At 48.5% G+C, this 18,582-nt stretch overlaps 2 protein-coding genes across 5 annotated transcripts in view; one reads left to right on the forward strand and one right to left on the reverse strand.

The window, feature by feature from the left end:
- Positions 1-1,498: 1,498 nt before the first annotated feature.
- Positions 1,499-16,759, forward strand: LOC105723552 (ubiquinol-cytochrome c reductase complex assembly factor 2). Of its 4 annotated transcripts, none has more exons than XM_012461657.2 (6): positions 1,502-1,651; positions 12,923-12,997; positions 13,831-13,900; positions 14,964-15,054; positions 15,161-15,209; positions 16,587-16,759. In XM_012461657.2, the coding sequence occupies exons 1-6, from the start codon at positions 1,514-1,516 to the stop codon at positions 16,704-16,706; spliced, it is 543 nt and encodes a 180-aa protein (XP_012317080.1). In that variant the 5' UTR covers positions 1,502-1,513; the 3' UTR covers positions 16,707-16,759. The 4 variants fall into 4 exon arrangements, with proteins under 4 accessions (XP_012317082.1, XP_012317080.1, XP_012317081.1 ...); XM_012461660.3 differs by lacking the exon at positions 1,502-1,651 and adding an exon at positions 3,501-4,788; XM_012461658.3 differs by lacking the exon at positions 15,161-15,209.
- A 977-nt stretch (positions 16,760-17,736) lies between these two features.
- ITPR3 (inositol 1,4,5-trisphosphate receptor type 3) overlaps positions 17,737-18,582 on the reverse strand; it is a 79,282-nt gene continuing 78,436 nt past the window's right edge. Inside the window, exon 58 of the mRNA XM_012461656.3 lies at positions 17,737-18,568. Coding sequence (XP_012317079.2) covers positions 18,500-18,568 — 69 coding nt within the window. The 3' untranslated portion in view covers positions 17,737-18,499. The remainder of the gene's footprint in view (positions 18,569-18,582) is intronic.

Below are 18,582 nucleotides of genomic sequence, written 5' to 3' on the forward strand. Positions count from 1 at the left end.
GGTTTCTAGGTGTGGAGGGGGGTGGGCGTGTCTGAGCTCCTGGCGAGGCGACTGGCCTTACATCTATCAAGGGATGCATAAACAAAATGTGGTATATACATGCAACGGAATATTATTCAGCCTTAAAAAGAAAGGACATTCTGACATATGCTACAAAAAAATGAACCTTGAGGCGAAGACATTATGCTAAGCAAAATAAGCCAGTCACAAAAATACTGCAGGATTCCACTTATACGAGGTACGTAGAGTAGTCAAAATCAGAGACAAAATAAAATAGTCATTGCCAGGGGGTCGGGGGAGAGGGGGAAATGGGGATTTGTTGTTTAATGAGTATAGAGTTTCAGTTTTACAAGAGTTATGGAGATGGACGGTATGATGGCCACACAACATTTCATACCACTGAAATGTACACTTAAAAATGGCTGGCCAGGCATGGTGGCTCACGCCTGTAATCCCAGCACTTTGGGAGACGGAGGCAGGAGTATCACCTGAGGTCAGGAGTTTGAGATTAGCCTGGCCAACATGGTGAAACCCCGATCCTACTAAAAATATAAAACAGCTGGGTGTGGTAGTGAGCACTTGTAGTCCCAGCTACTCAGGAGGCTGAGGCAGGAGAATCGCTTGAACCCGGGAGGCAAAGGTTGTGTCATTTACTGCACTCCAGCCCGGGCAACAGAGCAAGACTCCAACTAAAAAAAAAAAAAAGAAAAATTAAGGCCAGGCATGGTGGTTCACACCTGTAATCCGAGCACTTTGGGAGGCCAAGGTGGGAGGATCACTTGAGTCCAGGAGTTTGAAACCAACATGGACCACATGCCAGGACCTTGTCTTTAAAAAAAATGGTTAAGATAGTACATTTTGTTATGCGTATTTTACCATACTACAAAATAATAATAAATTGAAAAAAAAAAAAAAAAAAGGTTTTTCTAGGCCGAATCAACCCAGTTGACATTGCTCAGACTAGAAAACCTGGGTCTCCCAGAGAAAAATGTCTGGCTTATGGGGGGCGGGGCACAGAAGGGATACTAATAGGTGTTGGGCAGAGAGGAACAAGAACTAGGAAGCACTAAAGGAATTGCGGCAGGGTAGCAAGGATAGTGACAGGTACAGGGGCACACACGAACAACGTTCAAACACATCTTCATCCAGTAACCTGTATTTACATGTAAATATATTGCTTTATGCAAAACAGCGGAGGCCTCGGAGGAGGGTTTTTTTAGTCTCAAGCTTCTCCAGTCATTGAAAAAGAGAAGCAAAGCTGTCTCTGGGGTACTCCACGTCGGCCTTGCCCCTGGGAGCTAGGCCGGTTCCAGGAGAACGAACACTGAATTAGCTCTACCTGCAGAGACAGGCGAGCAGCGCCCCTACCCGGACAGTAGCTGGGCGCCTGCAAAGTCGCGCATGCCCACCAGGACTCCCGCCCCCAGCCTTAGGAAGGCTGCGAGACTTAGTGCGCAAGCGCCATCCGGCGGCGCCGACTCCTCCCCCAAGGGCGGGAACGCGCGGGCCCAAAATGGCGGCCAGCCGGTACCGGCGTTTTCTTAAGCTCTGTGAGGAATGGCCAGTGGACGAGACCAAACGGGGCCGGGACTTGGGCGCTTACCTGCGACAGCGGGTGGCACAGGCCTTTCGGGAGGGAGAGAATACCCAGGTGACCGGCGGGGAGGCGGCTGGGACGAGGGGAGGAGAGGACAAGGTAGAGGCGGGGCCGCGAGCGCGCTAGCTGCTGGATATGCGCATGCGCGCGCCCTTCCTTCCAGGCCGCACGTGCGCGCCGTCCCTTCTTTCCCCCAGGCAGCTACTGATAGCGACTCCCCTTCTACTCAGTGCTCTCCCCCGGCTGCACCCTGGAATTGCCGAAGAAGCTTTTTAAAACTCCAGATGGGCCGGGTGCGGTGGTTCACACCTATAATCGCAGCACTCTGAGAGGCCGAGGCTGGAGGATCGCTTGAGCCCAGGAGACCAGCCTGGCTGGGCAATATAGTGGGACCTCGTCTCTGCAGATCAAAAAACAAAATCTTAAGATACCTGGGATCGCTCAACCTTAATGATTCAGAATCTAGGAATGGGGTTTTGGCCTCGGTGTTTTTTTGGTTTTTGGTTTTTGGTTTTTTTTGGAGACGAAGTTTCACTCTTTTCGCCCAGGCTGGAGTGCAGTAGCGCGATCTCGGCTCACTGCAACCTCCGCCTTGCGGGTTCAAGTGATTCTCCTCCTGCCTCACCCTCCCTAGTAGCTGGGATTACAGGCGCCTGCCACCATGCCCAGCTAATTTTTGTATTTGTAGTAGAGACAGGGTTTCACCACGTTGGCCAGGCTGGTCTCGAACTCCTTACCTCAGGTGATCCGCCTGTCTGTCTCCCAAAGTGCTGGGATTACAGGCGTGAACCACTGCGCCCGGCCTTGGCCTCAGTGTTTTAAAAGCTCTCCAGGTGATTCAAGGTGCACACAAGAGTTGAGACCCACAATACCAGTGGCAGCTGGTGACAGCATCAGCTTTTTGCTTCCGTGTCATGGTACCATTATCTCTCAGTGTTGTATATTGACTGAGCTGATCCCCAGTCAACTCCTCAGGCCCCCACTAAGCCTTTGCGTTCTTCTTGAGCTCCTGTAAGCCTATGCATCATGTTTGGGTCCTCAGCTCCGGCAACTATATGTGAGTAGTACTACGCCTACGTTCTAGCTCTCTTCTAGGTTGGTGCTGCAAGCTCTGGGATTCATTCATTCATATAGTTCGTATTTATTGAGCACTTACCATATGCCTGGAACGGGCTAGGGAAACAGTAGTGTTAGGTGAAGTCTTGCCCACATGAAGTTTTACACTGTAGTTCAGGGCACAATAAACAAGTAGGTGTACATAAGACAGAGAAGTACTATGATCGATAGAAAATAGGGTAGCATGATAAAAGTGTAATGTTATAGTTGGGCATTTCTGAGGAGGTGACACATAGGTGAGACCTAAGGCAAGAGGATGAGCCAGCCATGTACACTTGGTGGGAAGGATATTCCAGGCACTGCACATGTCCAGAGGCAGGAAGCAGAGTGACATGTTCAAGGACAGAAAGCCAGAATGACTGCAGGGTAGTGAATAAGGTGGAGTTTGCTAAGTGGAGGTCAGGAGCTAGGCACAGTAGGATATTATCTGCTCTGATTAGGAGTTAGACCTTATTGTAAGGCCAGTGAGAAGTACTGCGGATGTTTAGTGAGGGAACTGATGTGCCCTAATTTACTTTTTTTTTTTTTTTTTTTTGAGACTGAGTTTCGCTCTCGTTGCCCAGGCTGACGTGCAATGGCATGATCTCGGCTCACCACAACCTCTGTCTCATGGGTTCAAGTGATTCTCGTGCCTCAGCCTCCTGAGTAGCTGGGATTACAGGCATGCGCCACCATGCCCAGCTAATTTTGTATTTTTAGTAGAGACGGGGTTTCTCCATGTTGGTCAGGCTGGTCTCGAACTCTCAACCTCCAGTAATCCACCACCTCGGCCTCCCAAAGTGCTGGGATTACAGGCGTGAGACACCACACCCGGCCCTAATTTACTTTTTTTAAAAGACTTCTGGTTGTATGTGGTGAGTGTGCTATAGGGGGCAAGAACAAAAACAAGGAGTCTGGAGAGAAGCTGACTGGTAGTATGAGCGAGAGATGGTGGCGGGTTGAATGAGTATGGCAGCACAGAAGATGGAAGTGGCTGCATTCTGGTTATGCACAGGTGGCAGGTCAAGTCACCAGGACTTGCTGATATATGGGATGTGGGATAAAGGGAAAGAGAGGGCCCGGCGTGGTGGCTCACGCCTGTAATCCCAGCACTTTGGGAGGCCAAGGTGGTCGGATCACCTGAGGTCAGAAGTTCAAGACCAGCCTGACTAATATGGAGAAACCCTGTCTCTAAAAAAGTAATAATAATAATATTTTTTAAAAATCAGGGGAAAGAGAGGAGCCAAGCATAGCACCTAGATTTTTTTTTTTTTTTTTTTGGCCTGAGCAACTAGGTCTAAGATAGTGCCATTTACTGAGAGAGGAATGGGTGGGTGTAGGAAGAATATCTTGAGTTCAGTGTTAAACAGGTTAAACTTGAGATGCCAAGTACACTGATTTCCAAGTGGAAATGTCAAGTAGGCAATGCTATATTTGAGCCTGGGGCTCAGGCAAGAGATCAGATATGAAATGAGATACATACACACACTGTCTGAAGAAATGACTTGTGAAACTTGGCCAAGACCTGTCAAAGCAGGAGCATGGTCTTTTTTTTTGCAGCTTAGCCCAAAACAGAGCCAAGCCAGCCCACCTCATGGAGCAGGAACATGCCCAGTGGCATCCCTGTGACTGAACTACTGATTGGCTGGCAGCCTGGCGAGTGTCTGGCCCAGGTTATGCTTTACCCAGGGCCCTTCCATCATTCATGGTGGTCTTTACTGGCCCAAAGTGTAAAGATTTTTAAGGCAAGAATCTTATCTAGTCCCAGTTCTACAAACCCCATAAACTTTCTGGCTGTGCTCCCTGCATATTTTTAGCATGAGCTTCCTGAAAATAGAGATGATGCCATTTTTATCTTTTCCTCCCTCCCCTACCAGTGTCTAGCGTAGTTCTTGGCCCATAAAAAATACTCAGTAAATGTCTGAATGAATAGATAACTCATAAAAAATACTCAGTAAATGTCTGAATGAATAGATAAGTAAATAATTGGTTATGGCACATGAGACAAAGATATTTAAATATCGTTTCAGATGTAGCAGAACTAGATGGAAGGAAGTTGTGAAGAGTGAGAAGGGAATATTTGTGTGTCCTGAGTGGTAAGAATTGATCTGAGAGCTTACTGTATGGGGAAATTGCAGGATCTATGGAAGAAGGCCATAACCTGGTCCTCACCACCAAGGAGCTTACAGTTGGGCCATCAGAGCATTGATCCTTGGTGAGGCGAGAGAGCATTACATTCACTTGCTTGTTAGTGTAAGAGGAGCCAGCAAGGGGGGAAAGAGTTTTCTGTTTTGGAGTTGTCATCCTTTGTCATCACCTAAGGAAATCGTTCCCGATCAGTCAAAGGCCCACACAGGTTTGAGTCCCAGCTGCAGATGCAAGTCATGCTCCATTGATGATTCTATATCAGCTGATGAATGCATTCCTGGTAGAGTGAACCAGTGCATCACGATGGCAGAAGGTGCATTACTCAGGACCACTGTTGTGGTACCTCATCCTAATGTCACCTGAGAATGCACCTGGGCTTAGTAAATCTTTCTGATAATTTTTGAAGGGTGCAGCCCCTCGCTGGAGTTGGAAACACTACTGTGAGTCACTCCTGCTGACACCCCCAGATCATTTATAAAGACCTTGAGAAAGAAAGGTGATTCTGGTAGGCTCTTCCTTAAACTGGCAGCAGGAGGTGGGGATTAGATCCAGTTGACTGACTACTATGGAGCTCCCTCTTGGTTGTGGACTTGGGGGGACAGTAGCTCTGCTCATGCCATCTTTCCATTCCCATAGAGGATAAAGGCAGTCAGTCCTCTCAGCCTCTTGGCTTCCTTGGTCCTAATGGTCACCCCGAAAGGTGCACAGCACACCTTTGCGTGATAATCTCATTTAATCCTTAGTGCAGCTGAGTGGTAGCCATTACTGTTCCCATTTTACAGATGAGGAAAGAAATCAGAAACATAAGACAACGCACTGAGGGTTCTCTAGCCGTAAGAGACAAGCCAAGTGAGAAACAGACCCAGCCCTCCTGACCCTGGTATGCGCTGTCTCCTGGGTGCCTGGCCTTTCCTCAGCTGCTGTTCCAAGTTATTGTTAGGACAATCTCTTATTCCATGAACGTCAAGCCACTTCCTTCCCCGGTTGCCTGTTCAAACCTTTTTTGGGCCATAGATAGTTTGGGCAGCAGATGGAACTCCCTGTGTTTGCCCACCTATTCTTTGCCCCAGCCACTACCAGTGCAGATGGGAAGAAAGATGGTCCTCGGTGAGACACCAGGCAGAGAAAAGCCAGGTTCACTAGAGGGTAAAGTAATAATTCATACTCAAAACCAGAGTACAAAAACCACTGCCTCCGTTTATTCCACCTCACATTGCCCTCTGGGGAGTCTCATGGTCCACCCGAAACCTACCAAGTGGGGAGGTGGTGGTGGGAGCAGGAACACATGTAACTCCTCTCACACCCCATAGCCTATTGTGCAGTTCTAAAAAGTCAGTGTTTATGGGCTTTGCCCCTTTTGAATACAGTTTTTCTAAGAACACGTGTTTCCTACAGCGCTAGAGCTTAATAAAAGAATCACAGCATGCGAGAAGATGGCAAAACAACTGTAATTGTTGACTTAACAATAGGGAAAGGAGCAGGTCTTTCTAATGAGTTCATTAGGTGCTTCCGAAAAGATCCTGGACGGCACACCAGCACCCACTTATGTAGCATGGGGTGCAGCTCTGAGGGGCGGCCTGCAAGAGCTGCTGCCCAGGAAGGGGCTCGCCCACCCGGGAGTTCTAATTGTATCCAAGTTTAATAACACTGGCCCAGTTTGAAAAAAGTTAAACTTTGTCTTGGGGTTTTAATAATGTAAATGATATTTCCACCTTCTCAGAGGAGAATTCAAAGGTTTTTTTGTAATTCTGTTTTCTCGGTCATGCAGCTGAGGCCTGGTCTTTGACATTCCTCAGCGTGGCAGGAGCTAGCTCCCAAGCCGCCTGGCACATGCTGGCCACAGTGAAGCCATCTCAACGTTGCACACCCCCACTTATGGGTCCCCTGAAGTCATGTTTTTGAAGAGAGTCCTAAGAACAGATTATCCTATTTTTAGTCGTGTATTGAGCCCATCGAAAAACAGGAGTTGTGAGGAGAATCATCTCTAAGAGGGAATGCAAACATCTCCATCTTTTTTCCTCTCCCAATTCTGAAGGCACCCTGCGAGCTAGGATAGTATTCACACTAAGGGGTGGTGTTTCTCTCTGCATATGTAAAGACGCAGTGCTCCTCCCGAAGGGAGAAATTCTTGGCCACTTTTGGTGCGTCACTACTTTATTCATAGATCTTTGGGGTCTGCCTGTTGCCTCCTGGACAGGTGGCAGGCACCTTTCTGACAGCTACAGTGCCTCTGATCCTTGGTCCCAGCCTGCAGTTCCAGCCTTGCCTCTCACCACCCCAACCCAAGCCCAAGGCTCAGCAAGGGTCCCTTCCCATGGCCTCCCAAACTGGCCATGGTACAAACGGTTCTGAACCTTTGAGGCAAGTGCACTGTGAGTCACCACACCCTTACAACCCAAGAAAACCCAGACACAGTTTCTAAAGAATTGGGTGGCTTCCCAGGCTCTTGGAGCCCTCCCTGGGTTCCCCTTAAAAACCTTGCCTGCCTAAAACACCCTTTTCCTGTGCTTTGTTGTGCCTCGTTCTCCCAGTCATTTCTGGTCCCTGTGTCACTCATGCCCATGTTGGCACTCCAATCTGTGTACTGTCACTGCAGTGAAACTCAACCCTTCCCCGCCACACCTCCCTTGCAGCCCAGCCTGGTAGCCAGCTCCCACCTCGAGTCTCCTGCAGCGGCCCGTGCTCGGCAGCTCTGGCTCTCGCTTGCACGCTGCCCCGGGCAGGGTTGGTTTCTAATGCATGTATATCTTGTCTCTGCAGTGTGTCTGCCAGTTTCTCCTCAGCCTGCCTGGGTCGTCTTCTTTATGGTGCCTCACACTCCCCTTGTGGAGCACGCACTCTATAGTAGGTGCTTAAGAAATACATTTTCAACTCAATTGAAGGGAATAGGCTCCCATAACGGAATGAACTCATTTCAGAAGTTCATTACCAAATCTTGAAAACCTTTTTTTAATAGATCCTCCTGGACTGAATCCAGCTGTACCTTAATTAGCAAAGCAATTTGCAACACCCTTTCCCAAAAGTGCTTATGTGTCCCTTTGTGTGACTAGAATAAGGGCCGCTGTACCGATTGCTGTCACCACCCAAAATTCAATTTTGAAAATCGAAATCGGTGCCTGCGGCACTGATGTAGATTTGTATGTATAAAAGTTTAATATGTTAAAGAGAAATTTACTGATGACTGAGCAGGGGAAATGCAAAAGGAGCAAAAACGGAGCCACAAAGGACACTCGTCAGATGAACATCTATTTTATTCACATTTCAGGAGCAGTGCTGAATTTTCCATCATGTTCCCACTGCTGCCTTTTTCAAACCCAGCACTGCTATTAGTCCTAAAACATCCATGATCTCATTAGGTGAGAATGCAAAATCAGGTAATTTAAAGCTTGTATTAAGAATATTTCTGAAAATGCACAGTCCATTTCATCAGAAAAACTGCATTTCAGGACTCAGGAATGTTAGTGCTGGAGTCTGTGAATAAAGTGTAAGGTAGAGGAACGTGGTGAGGCTTCCAGAATCTGACAGATGTCTCCATTGGCATCCTTTTAAGTAGTAAGCATGACTGTGTTTTAATTGCTGAGCTTGAGTTCTCTGTGGCTAGGAACTTAGCATTGACAAAGACTCCGTCACTCCTCAGGCAGTAGGAAGTTGGCTAGAAATGGGCATATCTCAAACTCCTTTTACACCCTCAGACACCTTCTGACCTCAGATGGGAGGCTGTCTGGCAAGTCTGTTTTTAGGACTCAGGTGTTTGGTCTTTTTTCTCAGATTACGATTGAGTCCAGGAATTCTGGGAACTCTCTAGGAGACTATCTCTTTCATGCTGAGGAAGCTTAAGAGATGAGGGCACCTGAGGGTCACTTTGCTTTTTGCACTTAGACTTTGTGCACTTTGCTCTTACAGGAGCAGCGCTCTGCAAGGGTGACCCACTCCCTGTGCCCCTCCCGTCTGTCCTGCTGCCCATCAGGGATGGGAATAGATGTCAAGGAAGGACAGCACCCTCCTCACCCACTTGAGGGTATGGTATAAGGTCACTGAGCAGCCTACTGCTGACTTCTCATTGCTAGAGAAGTTGGAGCAGGAAGGGAAGTTGAGTTGACAGGCGTTTGAGGGTGTGGCTCTGGTCAGAATGCAGGTTTACCAGGAAGCAGTATTGGGAGCCCAGGAGAGAGGCAGAGGCTCTGGGAGGAAAGCTTATCAGCCCGTGGACTCCTTTCCTAAGAGCTTGGTTGGGAAGGTGGTGGGGATGGTGGCAGGAAGGGAAGGTCCAGATAAGCGATCGTCAGGTGAAGACCAGGTACAGCAAACAGCTGCTCACTTGGCAGACCATGGAGAGCTCAGTGACCACTGAGAGCAACCAGGGTCAGTCAGGAGTGAAGCCTCGGCAGTTTCTCATCCATCCTCACTTCTGCCTCCAGTGCCAGGCTCGGCAATGCACATCAGCCACACTGATACACTGATAACATGCTGACCCATTCCCTGGCACTGGGTCCACCTGGTCCTGTGCCTGGAGCGCCCCCACTCCTTGCTGGTACATGCGCCCATCCTCAGCCACTCGTTCTCCAGCACTTCCTGCCTGGCTCCACGGGCCCACAGCCCCTTGAACATGCTGCTTCGTTCCACTCCCACCAGGGTGGTCCTGAACTGTTCTGTCTTTCCCCTCTCACTTTATGAGACAGTCCTGTGTTTACTGCAACTCTTCACTACTAATAACTCACAAAAACTAATCACTCACGTTTATCAGTGTTCCAGGCCCGGAATTCAAAACAGCCCAAGCATTACCTCATTTATCCTCACACCACCCTGCGAAGTAGGGCCTATTATTATCTTTTCTTTTAAAAGAAAGGTTAAGTTGACCAGTATGCTTCCAAAATGTTCAGTGCATGAAAGATAAAGGCCGAGGAACTGTCCCAGATTAAAGGAGACTAAAAGGTACATGACAGGTAAATGCAGCAGGACATCCTGTTTTTCCGTCGATGATTATTGAGACAATTGACAGAATTGGAATATGGACTGTGCATTAAATAGTAGTATTGTATCAATGTTAAGTGGCCTGAATTTGATCACTGAACTCTGGTTATGTAAGAGAATGTTCATAGGAAATGCACACTGAAATATGGGGTGAAGGGGCATTATGCTCCTACTTTCAAGTGGATCAAAAGAAAGATATGTATGTGCAGACACAGAGAAAGATAAAGCAACTGTGGAAACTTTTTTTTTTAAGTGTGTTTCATAGGGAAAGAGTGAGTGGTTTGCCTGACATCCCATGGCTGATAAGTGATGGTGCCAGAATTCAACGCAGGCAGCTTGACTCCACTGCTCCCTACAGCCTTGGAGATCCTTCACCCAAGCATCCCCTGCTCGTGCATGGGCCAGGCATGCTGGAAGGTCTCCATGAATGTCTGTCAAATTTATAGGCCGGGCACAGTAGCTCACGCCTGTAATCCCAGCACTTTGGGAGGCCAAGGTGGATGGGTCATGAGGTCCAGAGTTTGAGACCAGCCTGGCCAATATGGCAAAACCCCATCTCTACTGGAAATATAAAAATTAGCCGGGCCTGGTGGCAGGGGCCTGTACCAGCTACTCGGGAGGCTGAGGCAGGAGAATCACTTGAACAACCTGGGAGGCAGAGGTTGCAGTGAGCCGAGATTGTGCCATTACACTTCAGCCCGGGTGACAAGAGCAAGACTCTGTCTCAAAAAAAAAAAAAAAAAAAAAAAAATATATATATATATATGAGCACATCTACACAAGTATGAAGAGAGAAAGCAAAAGATGAAATGCACTGTTTTCTTTTGAACTAAATACTGTTGTGCACAGAAATCTTTGTGCCAGTATAATTTTCTTTTTCCTTTTGTGTCTTTTACTTCCTGCCCTTCTGTCTTCTGTTAGCTCTTGGTTATGCGTGCCTTGCTGAAGAAATGTTCCACGTGTGTTCATCCAAAGCATGTGCACAGAATTCCGTTCTAGCTGGACTTTCCCTGGAAGAGCTGACCAGCAGCAAGGAGGCACCAGCCTCAAACTTCTCCATTTGTTCTGTCCACTCAGATAATGACTTTGATTATTACGCTGGCCACCTCCTCAGGCCGTAATCCTTCCTCTCCTGATGTATCTAGCTGAACATTCTCATGATGCGTAGCCTGAACCCAGGAATGGATCAGGTAGAACTAAATGATGGATTGTCTTTTTTTGTTTGCTGTAAAGTGGGAACCTCATTTGACATGCACAGAGAGGCAGAAGTGGAGCTGCCTATTAAAGTGCTTTACTACTGGTTTATTTATGCTCTGCCTTCTCCAAGGAAGGATTTAAGTTAGGAAAAAATCCTTCATTTGAATTCTGGGGAAAAAAATGTAAAAGAGAAAGTTTTGTTCTGGGGAGCTTTTCAGAATTCGTGGCAGGAAAATGTGAAGGGAAAGAACTATACATAAACAATAGCAAGGACAGAGCAAAGGGAAAAGACTGCGTCTCATCTGTGCTGCCTGTCTTCCTGAGAATGTCCAGCAGGGGCGCCACTGTCTCTGACACCAGATTTACTTATTTCTCCCTTTCTAAGGCAAGGCCTCGGTGTTCTGGGCCATCTCCTTTCTAGCAGACCTAACTGGGGTCCCGTCTTGGTTCTCCACAGTTCACCCATTTCATCTTAAATGTTGCCTTCTTCGTGTTTCTATCCTTCTTGTAGAGTTTCAGCAAACTCAGATGATTTTTTTTTTTTTTTTTGTCTTTCCTGAAAGAATCTGATCTGAGGCCAGGCATGGTGGCTAATGCCTGTTATCCCAGTATTCTGGGAGGCCAAGGTGGGCAGATCACCTGAGTTCAGGAGTTCGAGACCAGCCTTGCCAACGTGGTGAAATCCCATCTCTATTAAAAAATACAAAAATTAGCTGGGTGTGGTGGTGCATGGCTGTAATCCCAGCTACTCAGGAAGCAGAGGCTGGAGAATCGCTTGAACCCGGGAGGTGGAGGTTGCAGTCAGCCAAGATTGTGCCACTGCCCTCCAGCCTGGCTGGGTGACAGAGTGAGACTCTATCTCAATTAAAAAAAAAAAAAAAAAAGAATCTACTGGTCTGGCCTGAAGCATCCTATGGGATTCCTGCCTCCTCTTCCTTGCTGAAGGCATTGTAAGGTTTGTTCTCGCCAAGTTTAAAAGCGAAGAAACTGAGGCCAGCACAAGAAGATCCAATGCAAAGGGTTTATTCAGGCTCCCGGGTGAGGTTCTGCGGTCCCACAGGAGGGGCCGGAGAAGTCGCACGGACTCCTCTCAGATGTGGGGTTTTATAGGGAGTGAAATAGCTCGATTGGTTGTGGGGGAGCAGGATTGCTATTGGGTAAAGTTACAAGCCTTTGTCTAGGACTTGGCTTGTTGTTGGTTGTTAAGACTCAACTGCTATTGGTTGTCAAGAGGCTAGGGTTACAAGACCTTGTTTGCATACTGGGTTCTTTAAGGGAAGGCCAGGCTGTGCGAGCATGGGAGAAGGGAACATGCCTGAGCATGTCTAAGCTTGCCCGAGCTTGTCTGGGCTTGTCCAAGCTTTTGGAAAAGGCAGGGGGCGGGGGGGCGTCCGAGCTCCTGGCGAGGCAACCGGCCTTACAGGCATCTCCTCCAGGAAGGCCTGCCTTCCTTCTGCTTGCTGACCCCTGTGCTTCCTTCAGAACCTAGCATCATCTCACTTCCTTCATGCACTGACCACTTGAGCGTGTGGGAACTCCCCGACTGAATCCCTGCAGCCCACCCTGCCCAGCACCCGCTTTGTTAGGCACACCCCCAACCTTAGGTTTCTATTGTGGCATCTCCCACTGCAGCTGGTGTGGTGGCTTACAAGCCACAGATGCTCAACAAATGCTTGTTTGCTGGTTAATTAATCTGATTCTTCTGCAGGTTGGGGAGTTGTGAGGCAGAGCTTTGCCTCCAAAAAATAGCAGAGCTGTAGTCCAGGTTTGCTTCCCACAGAATGGAGAAGCCAGTGCTAGCTGCAGGCCTGCTTCATGTGAATGCCTTATTAAGTATGGTCTTTCCTCAAGGTACAGACACTGTGGGAGGCAGGACTCCTTTGCTTACCTCCTTGGGGATTCTTTGCTTTTCAGATTGCAGAGCCTGAGGCCTGTGATCAGATGTACGAGAGCTTAGCGCGACTCCATTCAAACTACTACAAACACAAGGTGAGTGGGCCACCTTGCATACCCCCAGCTTTCTGACAGGACAACTAATAAGAATGAGTGAAAATCTTGATTATGTAATGTTTTGTAAAGAATTGAGTTTGCTGTTTTCAAATGAAACCAGTAATTTCAACCAAGCGAACAGAGGTGCCTGGTAGAGGCTTTTAGCCCACCTAAATAAAAGCTATTTAAAATTGTGAATATAGGGAATGGGAAAAAAAACAAAACCAATTATGAATAGAAGCCATGTATTTGATATGCCAGTGCGTGCTCCTGGGAGTATCTGACAGCCATTGGATTTATACCTATTTTCCCATCCACTCTGATGGAACTGACACCTCCTCGCACTCTGATAAAGATGGGATGATTGGGAATGTGCCCTCCTTTTCCAGAGCTGGGACCCAACGTGATTACTGTTAAATTCCATTTAGAGTGGTTTTTCCGAGACTCAAAAAATATATTCTGTAACTCCACAAATATATGTGGCCATATGCCCATGTGGTAAATGGATTTTTTCTAAATCCTCCCTACTAACATGTGGTCCATGAGCAGCAGTTTGGGAATCACCTGGGAGCTGGTTAGAAATGGAGAATCGGGGGCCCTGCCCATACCTGCGTTTTCCAGAGAGGACTCACGGGCATGTTGAAGTTCGAGCTGCCTCCTGGAGACTGTACTGGTTCTTGCGAGACCAAGTCTTGACCTCAAGGTGGCGCTGCTCTTCTTGCTAGGCCTCCTGGCCTCTGGTTGCCCAGTTCCCAAGTGAACCGCAGTTAGAGAGCAGGGCTTGTGTGCTGATCTCTCCCCTCCCTTCTCTTCCTCTCTGCCCCTATGACCAGTACCCTCGCCCCAGAGAAACCAGCTTCAGTGGCCTGTCATTGGAAGAGTACAAGCTGATCCTGTCCACAGGTAATGAAAGCACAGCTGCCTTTTCTCATTGCTTTGCAGATGATTCTCAGAGTTTGAGTGGCCAAGGGGAATTGTCTAAGAAGACAGCTTTGCTTGATGGAAAGTCCTGTAGAACAGCCCAGAGGAAATTCTGAAGCTACAGGCCTCATGCATTTTGACCATATACTGTGGAGAAGGTCAAAGGCGTTATTTAAAAAGGAAATCTATCTTTAGTGCTTTTAAATTCAAGGCTGGGCAGCAGGGAACAGGGGAATACATATTTGCCAAATGGAAGTAGTTGAAATCAAGATGGAAGGCAAATAATTTTATTTTTATGGTCCTAAGAGGGCTTTATAAACAATGAAGGTTTTAATTAAAACAAAAAGCCATTCAATAAATGTGTTTGGGGATATCCGCCGAAGAGTTATCTGACCCAGGGGACGTGGTCTGTGGGTTAGATGAGTTTACCCAGGTATGTTTTTGAGTCATTGATAGACTGTGATGAACAAGAAAGGAAACACCCTGCCAAGCCCGTCCTTTCCTTGCTTCCCTATCTCTATTGTCCCTAAGGAGGGAGGCAGGAGAGCCAGGGCTGAAGTCGGCAGGTACTGGAAAATTACTATTTTTGTTGCCAAGTATATTATATGCAAAAATAGGCTAACCTTTTCTGGGAGGGCATGGCCCTGAATCATTTCCTTCTGGTGTTCTAGAAATGTGTCTTTCTTCTTCTAATGGCAGCCTTCAGCTACTTAGTTTTGAGGATTTGGGCTTCTAGAAGACATTCTTCTTTTGAGATTAAAACCTGATGGTGTGACCTGCTGTTACGTGTCAACTCTAACCCTATTTTTATTCCAGTACTTGCTGGAAAATGAGGGTAAAGATATTTTGGCCAGGCAGACTCACTTTATTGGCAGTTCGTTTTAATGTGTAAATTTACTCCTGTATCCCTGGGTCTGTGTAATTAACAGCATTGATGCTCATTATTGCAAGGGCCCTGGAGAGTTTGAGCAAAGTTTGAGCTTGAAGTGAGGGTGGAAGTAAGTTCCGAAGACCCTGCCTCTGCCCTCTGTCTGTTCACCCTCAGGGCGGCCTCTGCAGGCGGGTAACTGGCAGCAACGAAGGCCGGGAGATGGAGGCGTCCCCGCCATTGGTCCACGCTGCAGCTTGTTCTGGCTGTGAGTTTAGTTCCAGGAAATTTGCTGAGAATTTGTTTTCACAGCAAGCCTCATATTTTTGTTGCAAATTGCATGGAGTAAGCTTACCAAATGTTTCCTCTGCCAGGACAAGAAAAGACCTGCAGCACCTTGTAGTGAGAGGCTTTGAGGGCCTGGTGAGTCTGAAAGGTGCTGTGTTCTGGGTCACGCCTGTGTCCACCCTGGGATTGGGGCTATGGAAGGCGCTAAAGGGAGGCCTCGGGGCTTGGAGGTGAACGAGGATTCCCTCAGTGACCTAGACTTCTGGAAGAGCCCCATAGCATGGGCTTTTTTCTGTTACCTTTTTTGGTCAGAAACGATACTCTTTTTTTTTTTTCTCCAGTAGATTTGTTAACATGAAAATTCAAGGTGGGAAAGCCAAACAATATTATAAGAATATCTAAAATTGACCATATGCATAAAATTCGATTTCATGGAACATTAGCCCTAGAGACTTGAGACAGATGATTCCATACTGGGGGTGATTTTGGCCCTCAGGGGACGTGGCTATGTCTGGAGACATTTTTAGTTGTCACAACTGGTGCTGGGGGCAGCGGCGCTACTTGGCGGTAGAGGCCAAGATGCCTCAGCACAGCCCTCAGTGATGCACAGGCCAGCCACAAAAAAATCATCTGGCCCAAAGTGTTGGTAGTGCCAAGGCTGAGAAACTCTGCTTTGGCTCTGGCTGTGGGGGAAGTTTGCTTTCTTAAACCAGAGCCCCTCCCGCCTGCGTTGGGGTGGAGACGGCTGCCTTTTCACTGAGTGCAGACTGTGTGCCAAGAAAGTTACTTCCATGATTTTCTTCAATCCTTACAACTCTTGGGGTACCTGTGGTTTTTTTTCTTTTTCACCTCTCCCCGAGTTGTCTGCAGATGTGTTTTTATCTTCATTTTACAGATGAGGAACTCGAGGCGAAGAGGGTTAAATGATTTGCTTGAGGGGACCCAGAGTGGGAGGTGATGGGCTGGGATTCGGGCCCCAGTCTGTCTCCCTCCTGGTGCCTGCTCAACTCCACAGCATGTGCTGGGCCCACACACCAGGATTCAAATCCCTGCTCCACTTCCCAGCGGTGCAACCTCAGCAAGTTGCCTCTCCCCCTGCCTCAGTTTCCACACCTGAAGAATTGAGACAGGAAGGACTGCATGGAGCAGGCCAAATTTTGCGATGAAGCATCTGGTCCTGTGGGCTGTGCAGCGGACAGCACAGGGCCATTTCTTTGCCCTCGTATGGAGCAGGGCGATGAGCAGAACACCCCACTTTGATGCCAAGGTTGAGGGGAGGGGAGAAGACCGCTGAGAGCATGCTGGGCACAGGACCTGGCACACAGTGCTCAGTCACCGCGAGCGGTCACTTCTGTTACCCTGTTTGATCTGCTCTTCAGAAGCTGCATCTGTACTTCCCTTTTTCAGGAACACACTGTGTGAAAAGCAAGGCATGCTTGTGTCGGGAAAGCCCCGGGGTCCAGTCTGTTTTAGACTTCAGTCCCTCTCTCATTTTGTCTTCCCCCCTCGCAGACACCTTGGAAGAGCTTAAGGAAATGGATAAAAGCTTATGGAAGAAACTGCAGGAGAAGTTTGCCTCTAAGGATCCTGAGGAGAAGCCTAAGGCCTGAGCTCTCCTGCCCTCATACCTAGGTGTGGAGTCTTGTGCGTTGCCATCGTCAATAAAACTGCCCGTTTTCCCCTGACCTTCTGCTTTGGGAATCTCCTCTAGCCTTCCCAAAAAGGAAGCCCTTGCTGCTCTAAAGAAAGTTTCAGCCTGAGAAGGGATGCTGATTGAGCCGTCTGCTGTGACTGCTGGCAAGGTTGGGAAATCTCCTGGGGAGAGGAAACGCAGGTTTCCCTCTGAGCCTGACAGGGGAGGGTTGCGGGGCCTCAGCACAAGGTGCTTCCTGCATGGCCACAGGAGCCCCACCCTCCAGCAGGGGTCTGGCGTCTCCTGGCAAGATTCTCAGGCTCCCTTTTGTTGTAGGAGCTCCTGGGAGGAAGCCAAAAATGGCAGTAAATACTGAAAAGGGCATCCTGTAGCAAACATCAGCAGGGAGGTGTGAGGCTGAGGCAAAAAGCCTGCTTGGCCGTCATCCCCACTGACTGAGAGAAGGACAGACCTCAGGCCTGTCCCTGACCTTGCAAAAACCCACATTGCCCAGTTGGCTTAAGGGATGGGGAAGCTATAGACAGGCCTTGGCCAGGCGGGGCCTCAGCTGCAGTTGGCTTCAGCACTGTGGGCAGGTTCTGTAGGTGACCACAAGTCAGAGGCCCTGCTGGCTGGGGACACACACAGGGTCACCTTATTATTCCATGGAACCTTGGCTCTTACTGATAGACACATTCACTTTCCTACTTGAGCATCCATGGACAGTCCCGGGGCCCACAGCGCCCCTGGTGGGTACAAAGTGGAACTTAATCTCCTCTGTATCTAGACTCCTCAGGATATTCTGAAATGCATAAAATAAGATCGACCAGGACTGCAGTAGACACCAGTTATGCCAAAATACAGTTCTGCCCAGGAACCCCGAGGATGTCACTCAGTGCATCTCCCGAGAGCCTGAGGAGAGGCCAGGCCAGCAGGGAGAGGCTCTTGTTCCTGTCTTCTGCCAGTGTTTCCTTTCTAATCCCCACAGCCCCTGGAGGAGTACAGGAAACACAGCCCTTTTTAATGGACTAGATTTCTGTTAATTTATTTAAGGCAATTAACATACTAGTTCTTAGGCCAAAGGATTTGTAAAACATTACACCAAAAGGAGAAAAACAAGCGGTCATGAAACAGCCGCACAAACGCAGCCCAGCCCTTGTTGCCTGGGTGCACAACTCCCCCAGGAAGCCCGGGAAGAGGCAGGTCCCGGGAGCAAGGCTGTCCATCACTGAATCAGGCCACCTGGAGCCAGGCCAGGGAGCGGCATGGACACGACGGTGAGGTCTGCACTGTCTACAGCAGATCTGAGGCACGGAGGGAGCTGTACAGCCATGGGCAGGGCTGAGCACAGCACCCTTGGAATAAGTTAAATAACAAAGCCCTAAAATTACTAGTAACAGCATTACTGCCACCTCCCTCAGAGGTAGGCAGCAGCCAAAATGTAGTGCTTGGAGATAAAGAGGTGACCCCACTCTTAACCACCCACAAGGAGGACTACAAAGAGTTGTCAGTTATTGCTTTAAGGGACAAAGGCTCTAGGATTTATCTTCTGCTGAGGCACTAAGGTAAACTGAGTCCCAGCGAACTTTCAAGTCTTTTTTAAGGGCTCTAGGCAGGACTGCCAGCCCTGATGCTCCCCCTCCACGCTGGTCAAAGCCTGGGTTGGTGTCGGGGTGTCTGGCAGAGTGGAAGTAGAGGCTGGCTGGGCCACTCCGCCAGAGGGAGGGGCAGTGCTTCCCAGTCGCAGTCCCCAGTGATGAGCATCCACTGTTGGGGCCTCCAGTGGCTCTCCTCAGCGGCTCATGCAGTTCTGGACATCCACAAAACCTAGGCGTTGCCTGCGTTTCCGCTGCTCCGTCATCTAGGGTTAAGCAG

This window comes from Aotus nancymaae, unplaced genomic scaffold (genome assembly GCF_030222135.1).
Source record: "Aotus nancymaae isolate 86718 unplaced genomic scaffold, 86718_ANA_hifiasm-v0.15.2.pri h1tg000040l, whole genome shotgun sequence".
NCBI lineage: Eukaryota > Metazoa > Chordata > Mammalia > Primates > Aotidae > Aotus > Aotus nancymaae.